At 37.9% G+C, this 25,417-nt stretch overlaps 1 protein-coding gene across 1 annotated transcript; it reads left to right on the forward strand.

Moving 5' to 3' along the window:
- The first annotated feature begins 715 nt into the window (after positions 1–715).
- On the forward strand, positions 716–22,604 carry LOC306890715 (SITS-binding protein). The gene is made up of 10 exons (XM_079450636.1): positions 716–1,708; positions 3,049–3,220; positions 12,089–12,296; positions 13,179–13,329; positions 16,638–16,832; positions 16,915–17,201; positions 17,927–18,063; positions 18,753–18,874; positions 20,393–20,572; positions 20,768–22,604. Exons 1-10 carry the CDS (start codon positions 1,238–1,240, stop codon positions 20,942–20,944), a joined length of 2,100 nt encoding a protein of 699 aa, XP_079306762.1. The 5' UTR covers positions 716–1,237; the 3' UTR covers positions 20,945–22,604.
- Positions 22,605–25,417: the final 2,813 nt, after the last annotated feature.

A 25,417-nucleotide genomic window follows, 5' to 3' on the forward strand; every position in this document is an offset into this window, starting at 1 on the left:
TTTCAAATAAAATTTATCAAAAAGTACTGTATTTGATCATGTAAAAAGAACAGTGTTTTTCGACATTTCCTCTAAAACAGCGAATTTGGACATCCGAGGTTTCAGAAGGACTGTACAATGTGCACCAACAAATGCTCGTACTATGAAAACCCCCAAAAAACTGGGTCCCATGAAGTTGGTTGAGAGAATGCTCACAGTGTGGAGAAATGTAATATTGTTATTTGCAAGAATCTGCTAAAATGTCAAACTTCATACTTCTAATACATACATTATATAATGACTATTACTGATACTACAATATGAAACAAATAGGAGGGTGTCTTCTTTTGCCTGGTGTACAAAAACGTCTTTACTGTTTCTATATTTACAATAAAACATTTAGTAGGACTAACGGGTAAAGTTGACTAAGATATGGTTGCGTTCAATATTAGTGCTATTTTTAGCACAGGCATATTAGTGCAATATTATGCATTTTGGTATTGCGATCTGAATATGTCACACGGTGCACATTTCTATCGCACATCATTTTTTCCAAAGCAGGCCTACGTTTTCATAGGAAACGTTCCTTCTTCTTCATGTGTTTAAATGGCAAACATTTATTTCTCAAAAGCAATGACATCACATTAAACTAATTAGCGCGTGTGGCCCATAAGCTACCAACACCGCACTTGCGCGCGTCTCCAAATGGCAAGCGCGTTCCCCCCGTAGCTCGCGCATTACAGAATATTGAGAATGGGATACTGTCCGCGCGCTGCGCGCTGGGCGACCCCTGACCGGGGGCCCCGGGGGTCGCAAAGCTCTCGTTCTGCAAATCACTTTCTCTTCTACCTTTCTGAAGAAGCAGTGTGAGGTTACGTCAGAGCAGCGCGCTAAAGTGCAGGCCAAGCAAATAAGCTGAGGATCTATTTGTAGGCATTGCTGCTGAAGCCGGGTAAGGCTGCTCTCTCTCCTGCGATCAATGCTTTAAACTTGCTGCAACACGATGCATTGCATGACTTTTTTCTTTGGGAATGATTGTGCGTGGAGACATGAACTTTAATCTGTTGATGACCGCCATCCGGCGCGCGCAATAAAGCAATTTAAATCAAAAATATACATTTATTTTGACCAGTTAAAACAAACGAAGGCGGCAGAGCGCGAGACCCCGTTGCATGATGACGATCCTGCATATTTCAGCAGGCAGGTTCATACTTTTGATCATCTCTTTCTTTTAAATCTCTCTCGCTCCGAAACCAACATGCCTCACGCGCGCAACAGGAACCCGAGTCCGATCCCAGAGGTGACGTGGGACACTGGATTGAAAGAGATGAACGAGACATGGAAGGGGGCTATCGCTTGCTTGGGGGTCGCTATCTTTTTTGTCATGACAATCGGGATCATTTATTGGCAAGTCGTGGATCAGCCCAACAAGAACTGGATCCTGAAGGGGAGTTTCAGTGGACTTATATGGGAGAGACGGACGCAAACCCTGGTCATTCAGACGCTGACCGAGGACAAAACTTTCGCCGAGATCGACGTGGGGAACGTGGGGAACCCCGACATCGAGGTGCCTTTCGTCAGGAACCTGTGCTGGCTTAACAAAACCGAGTTCTGCTACACATGGGACTCGGTCGCAGAGGTGAGGATATCTTTGGAAACAGAGGAGGCATCGGATACTGAATGCTACAGTGTAACCTGGTCTCCAATCCACTGTCATGTGGACCTGAAGGTAAAACTGCTTTTAGAATGATGCTATTGAAACTAAAGGTTCTTAATAGATTGAATGTTTCTGAAACACACTAAGATGACCTCAAAGCGCATCTAGGTTTGTAGAAAAATGAAGTGGTGCTTTGGAGAACTTAGAAACCACTTAATCGAATAACCAAAATGTCTATTTACGTCGTAAATAACCTACAATGGAACATCAACTTGTTTAATCTCCAAAGAAGTCAACCTGAGAACCATAAACAGCACAAATGGCTTCTTTGCAGAACCTAAGATGCTGCAAAAAAAAAAAAAAACATTGAAGAACGTTTCATTTTAAAGACAGGAGAGTGTGGGATGAATTAAAAAAAGTTGTATTTGCCCTCTCAGCAGGTGCATTTAACTTTATTTAAGCTTTTAAACTTTTATTTTATATCAGCATTACTGTAAGGTTAAAATAAAAAGGACATTAAAACAATATGATTTATTTACTGCCTAAACGTTTAAACTGTGTTTCAAGTTTACTGTCCAGTTTAATACATTTCACAGTTATCCAGAAAGACAAGGCTTTTCTTTGTTTGGCTCAGGTTAACATCCTACTTTGGTAAATCTCTCATTTGTTACTTCAGAGCACATTATGCGGTCAAATCCTTTGATTTATTTGCATTCTGCATTCTGTTTTTATGTGTTATGAGCGCTAAAAGCTGCTTAGGTGGAAATTCGTAAACTGTGCACAGCGATTACGCTCACTTCTGAAGGAGGGTTTTGAAATACACCGAAGCATTACAGTTAAATGAAAGCTTACATGGCATGCAAATGTCAACCTTAAGATAAAAATCTATTTTTTCGATGTCAATATGTGGTGTTTTACATACCCATGTTTAGTCTTTTGAAGCCTCTTCTTTGTATCGTTTCCCATAGTCAAGCAAGTGAATTGTCACAACCGTGATGGTCCTTTTTCCTCATAAATGAGCACATACAATATTTTATCAAATAACTGTTTTATGTAGAGCCATCACTTCCCCGTATGTTGGGTATATTATTGCTTCTGGTTGGTAAATTTTAAGTAAATATGTGATCTCTCAAAAATGTTCATTCGTTTTTGTCCCATCCATAAGACATGAAAGCTCATGCAAAGACTGATATGTTTTGATGTCTGGACTCTATCATCAAGGGTTTAGTAAAACATAAACAAATTATTTTATTAAATGATACAATAAACAAATATTTTATATTTATATATTTTTATAAATATGCGAGTCCACTGGGACTCGAACCCATCATCTTTGCACTGCTAATACTACAGTAGCACATAAGAAGCATCACCTACCTCTGTTTCAAAGAGTATTTTTCTCCATCCTTCAGGACTGTTTCTCCATGGAAAACGTTTCATGGTACGGAGGTGCCGGTGTCCACGCACCCAGCTGGCCAATAAACGACGCAAACATTTCCATGCAACCCTTCACAGTCAGCGACCTTCAGGACAACCCGTCTGGCTTCGGGTCAGTTTTAGAACACTACTTCCTGGGATCCTCAGGTAAGCGGAGAGGAGCTCCATCACACCAACTGTCGCCACTTTTAGACATATTTGTCCACCTTGTCCTTTCACACTCTGTTGACCAGTCCAAACGTGTATCCACTTTTGAGTATGTACACAATGCAAAACTGGCCCTGGCTCGATACCACAGGGACCTACTGTTCATAGAGAGCGTAACACAATACGGATGCTTAGTTTTGCGTGGTGAAAGATTACAAAACAATGAGCATCAGACTTGTGTCTTCAGCGAAGCCGTTGGCATCTGTCAGCTGATACCTCATGTTTCTATTGAGGGTTAATTAAACAAACAAGGTCAGAAGCAGATTTAAATAACCGCTGTATTTATGTTTGGCTGTTTATGTTTGTGAACAGATGCATAGTGCATTCACACATCATTTAAGCCATTTTTCAATGGAGGGGATCTGATTTATTGCTGTTATTTGCTAAAAGACCCCATAAAATGGTTGTGAGAGCATTTTATTTTGTCTGTGTTGATATAGTTCAAGACGCTTATAATAATATAAAAAAGATTTTTTTAAATCAACCTTTAAACCATTCAACAAGATAGATTGTAAATGGACACTTTGAATGCTGTTATTTGTTAAAAGACCCCATACAATGGTTGTGAGAGAATTTGTATTGTCTGTTAATATCTCCAGACAGACACTAATAATGATAAAAATAAGAATAAAGAAATCTAACCTTATATAAATGGAAAACATTTTTACCATTTCGTCACCTTGGAATGATAAGGGTCTGTCTGTCCTTTTTGTTTTCTAAAAAAGTCCCAAAATGTATATAACATAAAGATCACATAATGCAAATAAATTGTCAGAGAATATGTGAATAATTCAGTTTTGACAAAAATGGCAATCCAAGGCAAAGAAAAGTATATAAAAATATCAAAGCAGTTTATAAAAGACTCTTTAAAATTATTACATTTCAGATATTTCCCTTACAGTCAATGAATGGCTGTTAAAAAATAAAGTACTTAACAAGACCCAATGAAACATTTGTCATCTGCTTATTGTCATTCATTTCACGTAAATGTAAAATTGTCATTGTGCAAATCAGCGTGTTGAGTTGTGTCTATCTGCTCAAAGTAGATGTGTAACTTTAATGATAGTCCCTTGATTGATCACTATTTAGAAAGGAACTAGTGTGCTCACCAGGCTCCGACATAAACAGTCATAGAGCCGAAATCAAACCAACAATATCAAAAAGGTCTCAAACATGCACACAAGTCCTTCCAGGATTAATGCATTGTGCTGGAAAAGCACAATGGAAGCTTCTCAGAAGCCTCGTGACCCTTACGGGTCAAGGAAGTTTGCCATAATGTCTTCCTATTGGACATCTGACTAAATTTGGTATTCCAAGAATCTCTTAGGTCTATTGCCCTTCTGATGGACCTCACATTACTTAAGAGATGACAGAACCAGCAATCATCAGACTCCATCGGTCGAGACACTATGTTAGCTTGTGTTGACAGATGCTACTTCTGAGTTAAATATGTCATGTCAGAGATGTGGACCGGTGGGTAGAGCAAATGTAAACAAAAATCAATGTTGATTCGTGATATTCTCTGCTCCATAAACAACAGTGCTTTTGAGAATAAAATCATGCCTGGATTTGAGCTTTTTATGTGTAGCTTTTGTAGTATATAACTGTTAGCATTGAGGCAAACTGGTACTCGTGAATGTTCACGAAATAAACTAAAAAGTGAATTTGTTTAATTCTATTAATCGCAAGGATCGGAACCTGCCGTGCAAATGGAAATCCACTTAAGCTCTTTATATAAAATGATTATGAAAATCCACAAGCAGTACATCCAGTAATAATGAAAGACTTTGACATTAATGAGAAAATCCTGAAAATTCTTGACCGCACACATAAGGCTAAATATTAGAAACTGTACACAATTTAAATGAGCAAATTTAAAAAAGCATATTGCAGTGAAACATTTTTATTTTAATTATATAAAACAAAAGCGAAATTTGTTTTCCTATATATGGGTTAGTGTCATTTATTCACCCTCGTGTCATTTAAAACCTGTATGAATTTAAAATAAAGAAAGAAACGTTGGTGACCAAACAACATTGAACCCCATTGACTTCCATTGTTTGAACACAAAACCACTGAGACATTTCTCAAAATACAGTATCTTGTTTTGAATCATTTAGATCTACAGATTTTGAACGACATGAGATGACCAAATGACGATTTCACTTTGGGGTTAACATGTGTATCTATGTGTAGGCTCTGTGTGTTCAGGAAATAGTTAATATGTTCATCTGAAGGGAGCTGTAATGACCCTGTGTTCGGACCCTCCGAGCATGCTATGAGAGGCTTGTGCGGGTGGGCAGCTGGGCTCTAAACTTGGTTAACGCTCAGAGATCGGACACATCGAGCACACCTCGCCAGCCCCACACAATCCAGCAATTAATAACCATATCTACACGACACAGTCACGCTTCCTTTTTGAGGTTGCATTGGCCATGCCTGCATTCGTGCGGGCATTCGAATTGTACGAGAGCTGTCAGCAACCGAAAGGTGAAAGTGGTAATCTGTATACCAGACAGCAGAACAGAATTAGATTAAAGCGAAAGGGCACGCCATCAGCTGCGATTCTAATATTCATCATGTGACATAAACAATGGCCTTTTATGATTTCCTAGATCTTTCCTCGGGCTTGTGTGTGCGCTCCTCTCGAGCCTTACGTAACGGCACTTTAACCAAAGCAATCGCATGATTTTAATCCCTTTTCCACCTCGCTAGAGGACGGCCTTGATTTGGGAGACCTCTAAAACCCCTCTTTAATTGGCTCACTTTAAAGAGAGAAATGTCGAGATTCCTGCCAATGCAGCTGTCTCATGTTGCCAAGTAACCACAGACATATCGTGGTATATAATGCCCGGTGGCATAACAATGACAGTCATGTTGGCTCAGAATCATAAGGCAACCCGGCAGCTGCCCGCGGCCGCAGCTCCGTCTCTATTGGTCGCCAGTCTGTTGATAATAGAGATAATTGTTTTTCATGAGTTGCTGCATTGCAGCCAAATGGCACGGTGTTGCGCAGGCCTGTAAAACGAGCCCCCTGCGACACAGGGCGAACCCCAAGGTAAACGTTTCAGCACTGTATATTTACATTTAGACCTTGAAACCGGATAGTGAGTTCAAACCAGCCGGTGATGTGGGGCTTTGGTCATGCAATGTCTGTTTAATAGCTTTGTCCACTGTGATGATGAGAGACATTATTGAAGACACATTTTGTCCTTAACTGGGTAGGTTGACACTTGCGTTTGGCCGCCCATGATGACCGCATCGTCTCTTAAAGAGACAGTGACACTTATTATTCGCAGCAGTTGCATACAAGAAAGTCCAACACAATCTCACGGGAATTCCTAACTATTTTACAAGGTAGATCATTTGCATGAATTAGTTTTTATGTGTACATTTTACAATGATCTATAACATTAGGGCGGGGCTTACTTTTTTATGGAAATGGGGAACGGGGCCAGGGAGTGAATTTTTTGAGTGGGGGGGTCGGAGTTTCACCTTTAAAAGTACACTATACAATAACCGTAAAATTACAGAATAACAGGGGGGAAATTTTATTTTAAAGAGATATACCGGTTTGCAGGTTATTTCTGGCGGCCCAGCCGATAAAAAATTTCATTTTTTTTAACAAGATTTTTAAAATTTTTAACAGTTTAATTTTGAAACACTATAAAATTACAGAAAAAGACAACAAATTTACAAGATAAATGTGGAAACAATTTATTAATATAAACCGTTTTATCCTATAATTTAAAAGGAATAATATTTTTCTAACTGTTTCTCCAGTTAACAGAATGCTTCTTGTTTTTTTGCAGAATTTTTATACAGTGTAGTGATTTTCCATGTTTTATCCATGAAATAGCCTCCTAAACGCAATGTACATTTCATATATAAATTTAGTGTCGTTTTATGGATCTGTGCTTTAAACATGTCAATAGGTTCCCAACCGGAGTCCCCTTGGTGAAGCTCTGCTATTTCCACCACTGTTCATAATCATATGGTTTTGTACAATTTACATAAATTCACATAAAAATACTCATGCCTACACATTCATACGAAAGCAAGTTTAATTTTTAATAAAATTAACAAAACATGAATGCACATTTCTAAGCATGAACCTTACGAATAATTCCATAAGTTATATAAGTAACATTTTAACAATTCATTGTAAGTGAATGTTTTTGTACAATAAATTGATAACTGTTTGCTCAATCCCGCAAATAAATGAATATTTGTACAGTGATTCAAACAATGTATATTTAACCATTAATGTGCTGCTTATACATTATTTTTTGCCCTGCATTAATTTCTGTCACAAGAAATCACATACTTTAGTTTATATTTAAGTTTGGGAAAGTTTGTCAGTATTTTTACAAAGCTGACAGTGTTGTCAAGACGTTGACACAATTCAGCTATTTATCTTTTAGAAACATCACAGTTTTTTATTGTGAATGATTCTTCAGTACACCTTATTTCAAGAAATAATAGGTCACACTTCAGTATGGGGGCAATTCACGCTATTAACAAACCATTTCCTGTGACTTCTACCCCAATAAACTCTTATTTTGTTGCTTATTAATAGTTATTAAGGTAGTTGTGAGGTTTAGCAATGTAGAACATGGTCATGCAGAATATGTGCTTTAGAAGTCCTAATAAACAGCCAATATGCCAATAATATGCATGCTAATAACAACTAGTTAATAGTGAGAATTGCCCCCTATACCGAAGTGTTATTTTCTTTTGCATTGTATGATGCACCTAAAATCAAGTTCTGCCTCAATATTTTGGCTGTATACTCTATGGATGCTGTTATTCATATTTGCTTTAAAGACAGAGTGGAAAATATTTCAGGAAAGCTGGTAGTAGTTACTGTGGGGTGATTCTAAAAATAAGAGCCCCCCCTCCCTTTAAACTTCTGTAGAACCCACCTTGCTCATAACTCAAGCCAAAGTCTCTTAAACGTCAGCAAATGACAGTTATTTATTTTCCCTTCTGCAGATTCCTGTATGTTATACATACCTTTACAAAGAGGCCATCTTCGCTTTGGAAAACACATTGGGAAAAAATCACAGAGGCGTTTGACATAACAGATAATACAAATTACCTTATTGTTCTAGTTTTTTTGTGATTTGTGGTTATATTACTGAAATGCACCTTGCTCATTTTGCTTAATGTATTTTTTAATTTAAAATCTATGTAGTTTACTTTACATTGTGTTATTTCCTAAATTAGATTTGCTCCTTATTTTGAAATGTATATTGGAAACTCGACCAAACAGAAAAGCTTCAAGCTTCATCTTTTAAAATCTAGATTTAATTACAAAGAACCATTCAAAGGTTCTGTAAAGAACCATCTCTTTCCAACTTTTTGTGAAACAGAAAGGTTTTTCGGATGTATGAACCATTTAGACAAGAAAGGCTCTATGGAATTGTGAAGTATCAAATGTTCACTTTTAACTATACTTGTATACAAACTTTAATGCCAGATATCATGTATTAGATATTCTCTTAATTAAACAAACTCTACACCATGGGCGAAGCTATTTCTTTTTTTATATCTTTACTTTCTTAGTATTTTCAAGACCTCTGTAATTTATCTGGATATTTTGGACTTTACCTTCTTTTCTTAATTTTTTTATTTATTGATGACTTATATTGGTTTATGAAAGTTCAGACTGGCGTGTGCGACCAGATATAGATGGCCATTTGTAAATAATTTACAGAAGGTGAATTACATTTTGTTGTCCAAGTACCTGTTACATTGTTCAATGACAATAAAGATCTAATCTAACCAATCTGATGACTGTTGATACAGAAGGAGGATTTGTGTTTGTTTTAGGGGGCTGTCTGTGTGAACTCTCACAATTAAGCTGGTGTCCTGAAAAGGTCTCAAACCTTGTTTGTATGTGTTAGCGACCACTCATTCAGTATTTTAGGTTTAGTTAGTTAAAACGGCTCCGTTCTATCGTTCTTACTTTAAAGGGATTGCCATGCAAGGAGTTCTGTTCTGCAAAAAAAGGTGTTAAAAAAATCTGGATTTTGGAGTTAGTTGAATCAATGTTAAAATGATTAAGTTATTTTTCAATAGACACATTTTTTGTTTTTGTGTGAAAAGAGGGGGGGGGGGGGGGGGCTTTGCAGTGGGGCTCATTGGGTGCTCAGCACCCCTAAAGCTAGCCGTGGATTATCCATGGTCATTTGACAAGACAAAGCTGTTATTGATGATTAAAATGTAATTTCTGTTCAAACAGGTGAAAATGACAGTTATTTTCGTCATGTAAACAGACAATAAGCCGTTTCTGTATAACTCATGTTAATCTCGAGTACTTACAGAATAGTATCGCACCCTTCAAAGATCCGCAGAGTCTTTAGTTTGATCACATTTATAAAAGACAGATACACCTGTACGAGTATTTCCGAAAACATGCAACATGTGGGGGGCGGAACTAAAGCATGTGCGCACACATTGCCAAGAAAACACAGACATTAGTTTCACTTACCGCGTGCAGTTCATGTCCAGAATCTTTTGGCGCTGGGACGGCGGCTCCATCTATCAGTTTCAAAAGATCTCCAAATCCAGCGTTATATCCACCGTTTATATAACATTCATCACCCAAATGAAGCGAACAAACAACACAGCTGAACTTTGCGAACATAGTGCTCTCTCTCTCTCCTGCACACAAGTAGCGATCGACCGATATTGTTTTTTTAAAACAGATACAGAGACCAATTATTTGCACGTTTATGTGCACGATACCCACTATGCAGAACAGATGTTTATTAACTGTTATACTTCTGTTTTTAAAACTGAACAAACTATTTTATTAAGAACAATTTCTCCTTCCTTGCATTCAAAGCAAAATATTTGCATATATACACCAATAAATAGAGGGGTCCAAAAGAGTGAAAACACTGCACCAAACGCGTCAACTCACATCAAACAGGTCCGGAAAGAGAGAAGACGCGGAAGCACTGTTTTAAAACTGTAAAGAATTCAGAATGCGTGACACACCTTTGCACGACACACCTTTAATATAAATTTATTTCACTTGACTTGTAAAAACCAATTTGATTTAACATTAAATATTAAGGCTTCCGAACTTAAATTTAAAAGTTGAAATAAGTGATTATTTTACAATATATAATGTCAATGATGTGTTACACAGTCTGAATAGGGCTATAGAGGTAGATTTAGAGGTTTGACTGCGAGTTATGTGAGAGAGGTTAGTTTAGTGGGAGTTTATGTCTGTGTCTGCACCGGGATACACGCCGGTGAAATCTGAGAAGCAGGAAGAATTCCAGGAAGGGAAGCTACATCTGCAGACACAATTATCCAGTTCACATAATCTCGACTTTTCAGGTGCATAAAGATGATAGATACAGCAACCGAGTACCACACACTTCTCTTCTCTGACACTTACTGGCAACTTTGTAAAATACAGAGATCCACATGACTCTGTGGTTCCTCTTTCAGACGGTGCCGGCTTGGAATTTCCCTGATGCATCAGGCTGCTTTACCGAAGCAGGTTGAAAGATGGTATTTGGTTTCCATCATGCTGTTTCTGCCATTCACACAGAGTCACGGTTGGAGTTAGCATGTGATCTGACATGTGACTTCTCCGTAGCAGATGAGAAGATGAACATTTTGGCAATATGAAAATTTGCAATATAAAAAAACAGGATGAGACTTGATTTTAATTAAAGATTGAATGGATGAAGAAAAGGTTTGGCTGGTAGTTGAAGGGGAGGGATTAAAAAGGGTTTGCTGAAGTCAGCCAAAATCTTTTCGAAGGCGGTGAAAGTTTCCTAGAAGGATTATGAAGACAAACATTTAATTTGGAATAACATGTGCTGATGAATGCAAATTCATATATTTAGGGAGATATTCAACTAAGATATTTTGCTTAATGCTCATCAGCTAAAATCATTTTGGCAATCTTTAATATCGTTGATGCGTTGTTTTAATTTAAACTGAAACAGGCAGTATAGGTGCGACAGATAAAGTGGCCCCTCCCCCTTTTGAAATAGCCAATAGGGTTGACCTTACATCACCATATAGAATCTTGTTAGAATTTGAAGTGCAGAATGATGTCATTGAAATCGTTGATCTGTACTGGTGTAAATTAGAGACTGGACAGTTTGAATCTTCTAAATGTAAATTTTTTGTCATGTTTTGAAGGAAGGTAGAAAGTCTAACGCTAACATATTCATTCCATTTAGATCGCAAAGGAACTTAAAAGCTAAAAGACATTAGTCTAAAAAACACACAGTTTCAAATATGATGTTAACAGAGCTGGGTAGATTACTTCGGAAGTGGGAACTACGTGGGAATATTTGTAGTCAGTAACGTAACTCATTTCTCGTAATGTAATCTGACTACTTTTTTATTACATTTAGATTACACTTTTTAACATTGTTTGTTTAATCTTTACCTGGTGTATCTACAGGTACTGTATGTGTCCACAACACTTTTCTTGTACATAACAAACATAAATGCTTGTAAACGGAAACATGTTAGACTCGCTATCGTGAGTTGGTTGGTTGTCTTAACAGTTAAAGTGGTAGGTTTACAAAAAATACTAAAGCAATATGTAATATAATCTGTAAAAATATAATATAAAATATAAGTACTCTGATTACGAGTATTTTAAAATGTAAAGTAATTCGATTACAAGTACTTGATTTTTTTATAATCTGATTACATAATCCCGATTACAAGTAATCAGTTACTACCCAGCTCCGGATGTTAATATGCTGTTTAAAATGTACAGCCATGAGTAACCTAGTGGACGTTGTTGTTCTTCTTTTAAAGGTGTGTCCGTTCTGGTGGCTCCTAACATCCCTCTACATGTAGGCATGGAAAGCAGACAGCAGTTCTGTTTGCAAACGCCACCCAGTATGAAGCGCATGCCTCTGCAGTACACCGTGTGTGTTGGAGACAACATTAAAGCCGTCCATCAGGAGTCAATGCAGCAGCTCTACACAGCCACACGAGAGCTGCCAAACATGGATGTCTTACGGTACACACCAACAAATTTGTCTAAACAATTCCAATTTATAGGAATATATGATTTACCACATTGCATATTGGTCAGCATATTGACCAGGCTAGTATTTCATTCTTGTTGTTGGATGTTACCTAGTTTCACATGAAGAATGTATATTAGTGTTTGAAATTTGGTAATATGATTTATACCATATAACAAATATCCATCGTCGTATCAGTTGTCGGCCATAATATTTTTTATATTGATTGTTAAACTTCTGAAAAGTGGTTTGTTGGTTTTACCTGGTTTAGCATATCCTCTGGCCTGACTAGGGATGCGTTCCCCAAAAGCATAGTTAGCCAACTATGGTTGCAAGTTCAGTCATTTCAGCATAGTTCAACGATTCAAGTGTTTCCCGAAACCCTTGTTCCAACAATCAATCGCAAGCAGCATCGCAAAGTTACTTGGTTGGAAATACAGGTCTAGGGCTGTGGTTTTAAGCATAGTTACTTGATATTATGACATGTAGACTTCATGCTTTTGAGCATATCCATCATTCTAAATATACAAATAATAAATCGAGCTAAACAGATGAATTAGAAGACGGTATTTCTCCACCACCTGTGTGACGTCATCAACTATGTTGTCAAACAGCAGATGTGCGACAAAGTAACTATGTTTTCAGTAAACAGTCGTGAGTAGTTAGTTAGTTTCTCAAACAATGCATCGTACTATGGTGGTTAACTAGCAACTTGACAAGCCGAAAAGTGCACTTTGAAACCAGCATAACCACTCTGGAAGACCACCTAAACAACTTGAGCTTGTATCTTTTATTTTTGGTTGAATTCATTATTTGTGTTTTAGTTTGAGTCAATACAAGACCTCCATCCTAACAACTTCAACACTTTTGTTAAGGCTGCCATTCTGGAAGCTTCTGGCAAATGTGGACTCTGGGGCCAAGCTGGAGCGAGAGCTGAGAACCTTCTCAAACCGGCTGAAGAGGCATCAGTTAGGGGAGGGAGTTATCAGCCTCGATGAACATTCCACAGCTCTCCTCTCCAATATGGTGGGTGACACCTTCCACTTTCTCTCCTTATTAAAATGATCCCCCTGTCTCTTTCCATACTCAGGCTTGAAGTATGTGCAATTCTAGACCGGAACTTTCCCATGCTTTCTTGCAAGCAATTCAATCAAAACGATCACTAAAATTGTTTTGCCTTACAACGTGTCTACACAAGACACGACGACGCAATAGAGCCATGAGAAAATGGTTTCCATTTAGTTTTACACTATTTTTCTGCAATTCTTAAATCTCATTCTCCGTCACGCATATTAATGCACCTTGTTTACTTGTGTTTAGGTTATTCACAGCGATGCCATAGAAGAACCATTTTGGTTTCCTCAAAGAACCAGTCAGTCAAGGTTCTTTAAAGAACCATCTTAATCTCACTTCGTTGTAATCTGAAGAACCTTTTTTCGCCATAAAGAACCTTTTATGAAACTGAAAGGTTCCTCAGATTTGAAAGGTTCTTTATGGAACCAAAAGGTTCTTCTGTGCCATCGAAGAACCGTTTGAAGCACATTTTCTTTTAATAGTACCTCAGGGGTACATAATGGTACAGAATATATACAAATCTGTATATAAATAATGCATATTAGACCCTTTTGAAATGGTTCTAAAAAGAAACAAAATTCACCACAAAGAACCTTTTGTGAAACAAAAACGGATGTTATGGAACCATTAGACAAAAACGTTTCTTAACTAAGTGGCTCTTTCATAGGATGGCTGTTTGTTCGAGCTATCCAATGTGTCAGACAAGGGTCAGTTGGGGTATGGGACTATTCAAGTTTTTGTAGGTACTCATTGTAATCTCTAACACAGGCTGAGATAGTGTTTTTATAGTGAGCTGCATACCAGGCGCAGTTACCGAGGCCGCAGGAACACTGTTTCCGAGCAGAAGCGTCTCACGTTAAAAGCCACCAGCTGGGCTGTTAAGTTCAGTGGCAGTGAAGACATAAAAGCTTTATTCTAAGCGGATCTAGAGCAACCTCAGAGAAGTCAGAAAAGTGTCTGATCCTCTAGAGAAAGACACACCATAACAATCACTGGTGGGCTTTTAAGTTTAAAACGTGAACTGTTGTCGTAATAATCTTACGTACCGAACCGACGCTTTGAGTCGTTTTTACTTGTAGGACAGGCTGTTATTAGAAGTTTTGAACATTATTATGATGATTATGATATGGAAACAGAGTCTGGGTATCAACTGAGAAAAGTAGAGGGCGTGGCTTGTGTTTTATGCAAATGATTGGACCTAGAAAAGTAGGCGTTTTTTTCTGAAACGTAGTTTGAAGCATTCAGCGAACAGCTATATTCCTCCAGAAAGATCAGAGGCAGGTGAAGTTGAAGGAAAATAGAGTCCTTTCTGCCAGGAAGAGAATGTTCTCTATGTCTTAAGTACTTAAAAGGCTTATCAGAGCATTAATGTCAATGTTGTAATGCTAAGTACAGTTCTCTTCTTCAAATAACTCTTGACTTATGAGATGGAGCATTTGCATGGCTCGGTTTACATATTTACTTTACCTTTCTCTTAGTATGTTTTAGATACTGTATAATGTGGGGTTTAAAAACACTTTATGGAGTCACATGACACGGCTATAACTAATCTTATAATTTGTTTTAAATGGAATGCAATGTGTATACCTGATTTAAGATTAAAAAACGCTGTATTTTTTTACATAACGTGAACGTTTGTATCTCCTCTTTGCCCCGCCTCTCTGAAACGAGTAGATTTTTAAAAAAGCGAGGTGTGCTATGATTGGCCAGTTAACCAGAAATTGATGCCTCTTACCATATTTGGAACATCAGGTTCCAAAGGAATTGTACTGACAGGTCGCCCACCTTACTTGCGCTTACATTTTGGCGGTCTTAGTCAAGCCATACCACCTACTGATGTAGATTTGTGGGGGTGTGGTTACACAAGGCGTTTCAGGCAGATCTGGGTGAGTATTCGCCTTTAGATAGAATGCATTTTTTGTTCCGACACTTAAATTTTTCAAGTTTACTTGTCTAATACATGCATGGTCAACAGAAAAACACGTATGTGCACCATATGACCCCTTTAAGACCTAACTATGAATGGGCCAATTCCTGTGTTACTTTTACTTTAAAAAATGCTTTTAATGTTAAATTCATAGAAACAAAATTGTTGAAAAATTGAAATGAAGACATAATTTGCTCGCCCTTATGTAATTTCATGTCTGTATTACTTCACTGCAATGCAAAAAAAAGATTTTGGGAGAATATTGGAAAATGAATCACATACATTTTATGAGCATTCAGCAAAAATGTTGACAGCTTAGAATGACCTTACAAAAATGAAATAAATATTTGTATTCAGTCTGTGAAGTAACGCTGTGAAAAAATACCAGAACACCCACTGAGATGTCGAGTGTGCTATCTGATACAGGATCCACACTCTTTCAAGTCCCAACCAGAATACATGTCCTACCATCCAATTTCAGCGCAAACCTTCCTTTTCCCTGACATTTACACACAGCTCCGACAGAAAACAATTCTGATGCAGTTTTTGCAAGTTTCCATTTTCACACCGTAATAAGCAAAACCAACAGCTTGACCTGGAATGAATTTGGTTATAAACACACTTGCCAGTATTTTCTTCAGTATTTATTGCACAGATTCCTCATTAGCACAGCCATCGACACGCCACACTAGAGCTGTCCAGTATGATTAATAGAAATGACATTATTATTTGGTATTCTCAGACATCATGGCACTGTTGGCTACTGCCATGGTAAAAACATTAACCGAGGCTGAAGTATTATTTTCATGGATGGTTAAAACAATATTATTTTCCAAACTGTTAAAGTAATCAATAAAATGTGAGGCATAAATGCCGACTGCTGACTCACAAAATGCTTGAAAAACCAGAAAGATTTTGCTGTACCAAAATATAATATAATTTAAATAAAAAATACTTTTGCATCATCATTAAGAAGTCAGTCTTTCCAAACATTTATTCATATTTTTAAAGGGCCAGTTGACCAAAAAATGTAATTCTGTCATGTCATTCCAAACTTATATGATTTAAGATATTTTGACAAATGTCTCAGTGATTTTGTGTCCATGCAATGAAACTCAATGGGGCTCAATGTTGTTTGGTTACCAATGTCCTTCAAAATATATCATTTTGTGTTCTGCAGAAGAATGAAAGTAATACTGGTTTGAAATGACATGAAGGTGAATAAATGATAAAATCATTTACATATTGAACTATTCCTTTGAGAACTGCGAACCAATTACAATGTGATTGATTTAGAAATATTGCTGAATATCACCAAATTTGTATTTTTTAGGACCACAGCTACCTCAATAGCAAGAAAAGGACGTCTAAGAGACATACCAGGGACATCCCTTTTGTAAAGCTTCTAAACATTTCCATCACCCTCTCCCCGTACCTGAGCATAGACTCTCAGCAGTTCCAAACCTCCATGCAAGAAGGCATTGAAGACTACTGGCTGAGTCTGCCTTCAGGACCACAGGGTCGACCGGTAAAGCCATCTTTCTCTGGTCAAGGGCAGATATGTCTGTGCGATATGTATGTCTTACAATTTTTCATATCTCTTTTTTTAGATGCCTCTGTTGACTCAATGGAAAGGAAAATACAGTGTGAAGCTCAACATCGCCAACTCAGAAGCCACTAACTGGTTTCTGGACAAAGTGGACATATTACGTAGCCATTTGGGTATGGAGTATGTCATCCTGGAAGGCGGCGAGGGAAACCCTTCTGAGGAACATGCCCTACTGGAAAGAATTTCCCTACGCCCACCTCTGGCATTGGTTGGTGACGAGTACATTGGACTCCTTGCTGACCTGGCGGGGAGGATAGAGGACAATGCCATTGTGACCTCGGGAACAAGGTATTTGATTGAATTCTTTAAGTAATACCAATTGTTTACTGTGGTTTTGCAATGAATGTTCCTGGATCAATGTCCTGGTTCCCTCTTCGTTTTACTAGCCTGCACTGTAAAAGTCCAAGATGCTGAAAATTGCTGCTTTTCTGCAGGATATTTAAAAAATATGGTAAATGACACCAAATACTGCAAAAGACTGAATTTTTTTTAAAGAAAAACGTGAAAAACATAATTTTATGTGAAAAAACTGTTCTATTTCACAGTATATTACTTGCACGCCGAGCTGCCGGATTTTTTTTAAAATTATTTTTACAGCGTATCCTTCTCTAAAATGTAACCTAGGAGGTCATTCATGTAATGACTGTAACTCATATTCATCATTGTATTTGCAGTTTGCATATAGTGAACTAAATAGCCTGCGTTGTCTCGCTTACCGTCTGCACCTTGTTGAACAAGAGAAGAATTTCCAGTTTGTCATCCTTTCTTTCCACACTGTCAGCTACTCAGTCGTAAAAATGTATTGTATGTGTAATTTGCCGAAGGCTGTGCCACTACTATAACAACTGACATTGATCAGATGTTGATTTTTGTCTATACAAACAGATCCGATTTCATGAAATCCGAAAAACAAATTAGAATTGTGTGCAGTGTGAATAAAGCCAAAGTGTCCATTTACAATGATGGGAAGGTGATTTGAACCATATTTGAACCGCACAATTTCCATCACACAGGTCCAGCCACAAGCCGCTCTTCATCCGTATGAGTGCACTAGAGTCCAACTGGAGTTACTCAGGCCTCAAGGGCATCATTCCATCCCTACTACATCACTGTCTTCTGGGATATAATTTCTTCATTCCTGATGCAGTAGGTAATACCTACCTACACACACTTACTCACACACACACTAGATAGTACACTACACGTACGTTATCTATGGTATGCATTTTTATAATATATGATATAATTGAACCACCAGCTTCTCAAATCGATTACAGATTTATAAAGAAAATGTGTTTGAATGCAAAGAAATTTTGGGACATTATTTTCATGATATCATATCTGCCTTTTTTATGCTCTAATATAAGGTGACCATATGTGCCATTTTTCCCATACATATCCTAGCCAGGATTTTGGTCGTGTCCTCTGGCATTTGTCCACCATGCCATTAAGGCTCTTACATTTCAGTTGAGTGGACAAATGCAACCTCCGGAGGACGCACCCGATATCATGGTCAAGGAAAAATGGCACATATGGTCACCCTACTCTAATGTGGTAAAAATAAAATTATGTTATAATAAAGTAATAAGATCCCAAATTCTATTATCGGTGATTGGGGTAAGTCTTCTTTTGTGCATTTTTCTAACAATCATACTTTTTGTCTTTCAAATTGTCATGAAAGTGTCACAAAGCAAAAAATGCAAGACTTACACAGACTTTAGATTCTTATATAACAATTTATATTATTGTAAATCGTGGTGAACAGCAAAAAAACCCTAAACAGCTTTACATACAAAGTTCTGAATTGTACAAAGCCTGTGTTAACTGTACCACACACAGGAGGCTCCCTCTCTATTGAACCGGTCACAGACGAAGAGCTTTTTGTCCGCTGGTTGGGGATTGCTGCCTTCCTTCCTGTCATCAGTTTCCAGACACCTCCATGGGTCTTTGAGAAGGAATGGGTCAGTGCCATAAGAACAAGTACTAATGCGATATAAGAAATAATTGAAGACACTTTTGATCAATTTTAATATACCATGTTTTTTTCATATTGTGCATTACATGTCTCTGGCATTGCAAATGAGTTGGTACCTTCGCATTAACCTTGCAGTTTTATACTGTACAAAAGCTTTTTAAACAACTTCGTAAAACACAGTTTCTTTTCACCTATACCTTTGGGATTACAATATTATTTCACACCATGGAGCATCATGGGAATGCCTCCTCAAAATACTAGCTAAGTAAACGCCTGTATCTTGTCTTACACATTGATATGTTTGAGCCCTTGGAGTCTAGGACCGGCACAGAGGATCCTCCAGGTGGCTGTTTTTCTTGCGTTTCTGGGTGTAATCGCTTGGCTTTTTCCCACCATCACCTGCGGTTAAGGGTCCACTTGGTGTGCATTAGAGTCTCCTTCAAATTTATGACTCTCAATAATAATGAGAACCACTGCACCAGGAATGATAATGAATCGCTGGACAAGAGGAAAAGGACATTTCCAGAGACAATTAAAGCTTTCATTTATAATTAGTGGTTCTTGCTTAAACAAACGTCACTACCACAGCGGTCAAACTTATTATATTTTCCACCCCAAGTCTTGGAACGTAACTCCCACCCGTTTGTGTTCAAACCCCGTCCAATCTTGTGGTTAACTGAAGAGAAGCCATGTTAACTTTGGGGTGAGATTTCAAAAGTCAACTAGTCTTCACGTTTTATTTTTTTCTAAAGACATAAAGGCATTAGTACAAATGTGATTCGACGTGGCAAAAAGTGCATGACTTTTATTGAAACAATTAACGTTATGAGAACGTTCATGGTTTTGATCTTGCGTCATATGGATGAGATTACCTGGACATTCTTAATCCTCTCAAAAGGCTTAGCTATATTTTCCACTCTTGAGTTTTTGGCTTCTGTAACAGGCAGTGTTTGTGCGTATACTTTCATTTGTGTGATTATCCACCACCCATTAGAGAGTGTTAAATCAATGACTATGTTGAGTCTTAATAGAAGAAAACATGGGAACTTAAGCCACAAGCCTGTTTTCTCCATTTGAAATTAGGTTGAACACAGGCAGTTATTAAAATTTCACGGAATGTTTTTCTTCATCTAGAGAATACATTTTTTATGACTTTTTTTGCTTTGTTTCCGTCACCAGTTCGAGTCCGACCCAGGTCCCAATTCCACACCCCGTCTCTTACCCTCATGTTCATGTCTGTCTCCGCTGTATGGGTTAAAGTAAAAATCCACCCCCAAAACACTGTGGACGATTGGCCGACATAACATACAGAAAATTGGTGAAACTAGATAAACAGTCTGTCCGCAGTGGGAGGTCCATGCACTCGTGTCCCTTGGCATGAGCCCTTATCAATCTTTACAAAATCCCTAATATTGACCCAATATATCATCCATGCCGATCGGTCAATCACTAATTTACAATCCTTTTTTTATGCATTGCTGAAGGAGTTTTCATTTCTGTCTAGGTCCTAAACATCACCAGATTCTACATAGCCAAGCACAACGACTTTGTAGTTCCTCTGATTCTGAAATACGCGGAGGAATGGCAAACAAATGGAACCCCCATCTACAGGCCACTGTGGTGGCTTAGCCCAGACAACCCAATTACATTCACCATTGACGATGAGTTCCTCATAGGAGATGAGGTAAGCTGCTTCTAGGAAAGTTAAAACATGCCTGTAGATGTCTTGCTCTAGTTCTTCACACCAATTCTGACTTGAGACAAATCGATAGGTGACTTACTGTACATCAATGCAGTTACAATAGCCATGATACTTTCGTCAGTCATCGAATCGCCATGACTTTACCCCAAAGTAATGGTAATTGTCTTGCTTTTCCAGGTTCTTGTTGCACCAGTGACTGAAAAGGGGGCTTTACAAAGAGATATTTATCTGCCAGAAAGTGACTTTCAGTGGCAGGACACTAACAATGCTCGAGTGTTTGATGGAGGGACGTTTTTGGAAAGTTACCCAGTTGGCCTCGGCGATGTGCCGGTTTTTATACGATGGAGATCCTGAGGCTCGAGCACCACACTTTTTGTACCACTTTTCGTGCTGTTCTCAAATTGCACTTTCCACAAAGACCATTATCTGTGTCTCTATGTATCTTGAGATTTGGTAGAGGATAATTTTACATTTGCACTTTAAAAGTCAAACTGATTTATATTTTCTAGTGATTTGTAGAGCTTTCTTGTTTTTCTCCGCTATTTGTTTTGATAATCATGAGCTTTTTGGGCTTCCTTCTTCGGAATGCTGTGGTTTACACTTACCATGTGTTCTCACGACCTGGAGCTGTAAATCAAACCTTTTTTTGCTTAAAAACAATCAACGGAATTGAACGTAGAAGACCAAACAATCTGAAAAATCGCTAATCGGCTCGGCAAAGACTGCAAGGAAAAAACCAATGCGCTACAGTTGGATGAAGAAAAACGTAAAGGATCACTCATCTTAACTCATCTGGGTTTTTACTTCAACTTTGTTAAATATTTTGCTATAGTTGTGTCAAGTTTTACTGTGCCTTAACTTAGTTTTTTTTCTGTATAAAAATGAACGAAATGAACAAAAAGCACTTACTGCTGTAGGTCATTGAATTGAAGGGTGTTTAGGGAGTTTGTCTATAGAAATAACATTGAATATCAATTCAAAAGTAAAAGAATATGAGCCACTTGCAAACAAAACAAAGAAGATGACCTCTCCTCATTTTCATGTCTGTAGAGTCTTAGTATTAATGCAATACACAACAAATGATACATGAATATTTTGTAATGACTTTGATATTATGCTGATTTTAATTGTTTATGTAGCTTTCTACAGTTGACCAGATAAAACAAGTATGTCTATGTCATACTTTGTAGTGATGGTGTACTACTTAGAAGTAGAAGTAGAGTTTTACATCAGTTCAGACTACATTTGGTAATTCAGACAATATAACATCTGCCTTAACCTTAGAAATACTTTGATCATTATAGTGGCATTTGTGCAGTTCGTGCTCACATTTTACACATGTTTTATAAAGCTGAATCAAATACGTATGAAGCTGAATAGAAATAAGGTCTGTTCTGGTTTATGCAGCATTGGGTAAAATTCTAGTAAATTCTTGACAGCTTTGCAGTCTAGTAATCCCGACTTCTAATAGAGGTGCTGCTACTGTCACATCTCTCGTCCCTTATGGAACTGGGATCGCCGGTCCTGAGTTAAAACACTAAATCACAAGCCACGCCGTACAAATCTACAGTGCAGCGAGAGAAGGAGAACTTGATCAGTATCACCTGATACATGTGGCCTACTGGGAATGTCCTCTTAATCCTCATGGTGAATGTTTACTGTAACTGCAGGTTTCTCAGGTCAAACATATCAAATCCAAAAGTAAAAATGTCTTACGAGCCAGCACACTGTTAATGTCTTAATCTCTTGGTTCTTGATGCTCATTTCATTCAAGCGTTTTTAGGAGAAAACTAGCGATAATCTTATATAGAGTGGAGTTTTGGGAGTATTTTATATTAAAATGTCATGCTATGATAATGATTTGCTGTAATGTGAGCAACCTTGATTTTTTTATGTTTGTGCCGTAAGCCAATCAGCAGTATGCATAAATCAATGACTGTGCCATTCAAATTTCTCCTGTAAATCTAAAAACTAGAGATGTCAATCTGAAATAAAGTTTACATTTTGTTACTGTATGAGCCCATTGTTTCAGCTCTATGTGGGTGAGTCTCGTGAAACCTGTTACATTTAAACCAAAATGTAAATAAAAAAGTAATAATTAAATATATATATATATATATATATATATATATATATATATATATATATATATATATATATATATATGAATAAATAAGAAATGTTTTTTTGTCATTTAAATTGTAAATAATGTATACATGGGAGTGTGGGGAAATTAGAAAATGGGCTGGGGTCAAGGAATAATGTGCTTAATATCACAAAAAATCATGTTTATTTAAAAAATATATAGTGGCCGTGAAATAGACTTTATTTTCTTTATATGAAATGCAATTTCCGTTTTCTGGGGTGAAATATGACCTGGACATACTTTCATGACATTAACACACATACCAATGTATATTCCTAAATGGAAGTAGATACACCAGAGACACTAGACTATATGGTGTTTAAAGGGAGATTCTTTGCGAACTATTCGATAGTGTGTTGAAATGTCCACCTTGTGTCATAATAAAAAGCCATTTGTAACCGGCGCCATCTATAGCCCATGCGGTGCTCATATGACTATACAGTTTGCTTGCATCTGCGGAAATATTTACGTGCGTGTAAATTCACTCATAATATCAGTTGATCTTTAGTAATGAAAACCATTACTGATTCAATTTAAGCCAATAAGTATTTACAGTAGCGGATAGCATGCAAGGGAATCATATGGGAAGCACATTCGGTGGCGCTATACCTACTGGACCTATACCATTCCACTATGCCATACCATACACACCCAAAGATCGATATTACATGTTCAAAAGTTATTTGATAATATTAATCTGTAAAGCTTTTTATGTTTAATTTAGTAACAGTCCTTAAAAGTTACAGTTAACAAAAATATAAATGATTTCATGGGTAACGTTTCATACAACTTAGAGAAAGAAGTAATCTATACTTAACTATATCAGCGACGGCGTCAGGGTGAGTCAGTTTTGGGAGACCTGTAACTAAAACTGCACAACAATTCATTTTGCTTATGTCTTACAATGTAAAAAAACTAAATGCAATTGTCTCTCCTAGCATGATTATGGCCGCACAAGCTGTGGATGAAGGATACTTTTAGATTTACTTCGCAAATCTTTTCAATTTAAAGTGTTTTGTAGCACACTGAATGTAATACGTGCATACTGCATACTTTTATTTGTGAAATAGGGTAAAGACACATTACAGAGATACAAACAGTGGCATTAATATCGCATGACCTCTTTGCACGTTTTATGAATGCTTCACTATGTCTTCTGTGTTTACAGCGTACTGCTGACAGTAGCCTACACAAACACTGCAAAAATAGCATGGTAGTCAGCTATTCCGAATTTAGCATCTGCATCTGTTATTTAGTACAACACGGCATCTATTTTTTCCCATAACATGTGACCGTTATCATTAAATGTTTTAATTGAAGTAAATTTAAGCCCTGATTTATATAAAAGTACTTAAAGTATATTACAAACGAAGCCTTTATCAATGTGAATCACACATTATCTTCAAGTTAAGTGTTGAGGGGGGATCTTGACGGACAAGATCAAGATCAGCAACGCTGAAACATAAGCCGACCAGAGGAAATGGGTAAGTGAACTAATGCCTTCACTGGGAGCACCATTGTAGAGAAACCTCATGTGTGTGCTTCCTGTTTTGCCCTTCTGAGATATTTGTCACCTCGCAATGGCTGCCTGATTTATCCGATGACCAACAGAATCTCTCTTGACTTACAGCCGTTGGTGGGTTGCCAGTATCCCCCGATGAAAGCATCCCTCTAAGGTGAGTTATCTAAATGCTTTTGATTTACAAATAAGAAAATACATCATTTGGAAATTTCCATTCATCTATTCTTTATCACACTTTTTCCCTGTTGGGGTCACGGGGAGTGCTGGAGCCTATCCCAGCTATCTCGGGTGAAGGCAGGGAAACACCCTGGACAGATGGCCAGTCCATCACAGGGCTAGTGCACAAACACATTCACTCACACCGTGTCTACACCGGACGCGATGGCGATGTTTTAATGGAATTGAACAAGTGCTGGGATTGTCCAGTGTGGACAAAATGTTTAAGTCATAATGGATTCTAATCTGTTCTATTGTCTTTTACCTGCGTCTGGTGTAGACACTGTGTCACACCTTTGGACATCTATTGAACATTGGAATGTGAATATTATTATATTCTACCAACGCAATGTAAATTCTAATTTTAACATAATAGGGCCTATTTGTATCCATAAGAACCTGTTCGTCCCTCAAATGATGATGTTTTTTTGTTCTGTTGAACGCAAAAGAATAGATTTTGACGAATGGACAGCAAACATTTCTGGGGCACTTTTGACTACCACTGTTTTTTTTCCTACTACAGTCAGTGGGTGTTGAGATCTGTTATGTTTTAAGCATTCATCCAAATATCTTTCTTGTGTTCATCAGAACAAAGACATTTATTCAGATTTTAATAAATTGTTTCCCGGACCCCTTCCTTGAACCGCCACCTTAACGTGGTGGAGGGGTTTGAGTACCCGAGTGACCCTAGGAGCTATGTTGTCGGGGGCTATATGCCCCTGGTAGGGTCTCCCAAGGCAAACAGGTCCTAGGCGACGGGTCAGACTAAGAGTGGTTCAAAAACCCCATATGATGTTTACAAAAACAAGGACCGTGACGTCGCCCGGTATGGCGCAACCGGGGCACCACCCTGGAGCCAGGCCCGGGGTCGGTGCTCGTATGCGAGCGCCTGGTGGCCGGGCCTTTCCCCACGGGGTCCGGCCGGGCTCAGCCCGAAGGAGCG

This window comes from Barbatula barbatula, assembly GCF_947034865.1.
Source record: "Barbatula barbatula genome assembly, chromosome: 25".
NCBI lineage: Eukaryota > Metazoa > Chordata > Actinopteri > Cypriniformes > Nemacheilidae > Barbatula > Barbatula barbatula.

Coding starts and splice junctions, on each gene's coding strand:
- LOC306890715 (XM_079450636.1), top strand. CDS start 1,238: ATGCCTCACGCGCGCAACAGGAACCCGAGTCCGATCCCAGAGGTGACG. Junction 17,202..17,926: donor ATTGTGACCTCGGGAACAAG/GTATTTGATTGA, acceptor TCCATCACACAG/GTCCAGCCACAAGCCGCTCT. Junction 20,573..20,767: donor AGTTCCTCATAGGAGATGAG/GTAAGCTGCTTC, acceptor TTGCTTTTCCAG/GTTCTTGTTGCACCAGTGAC.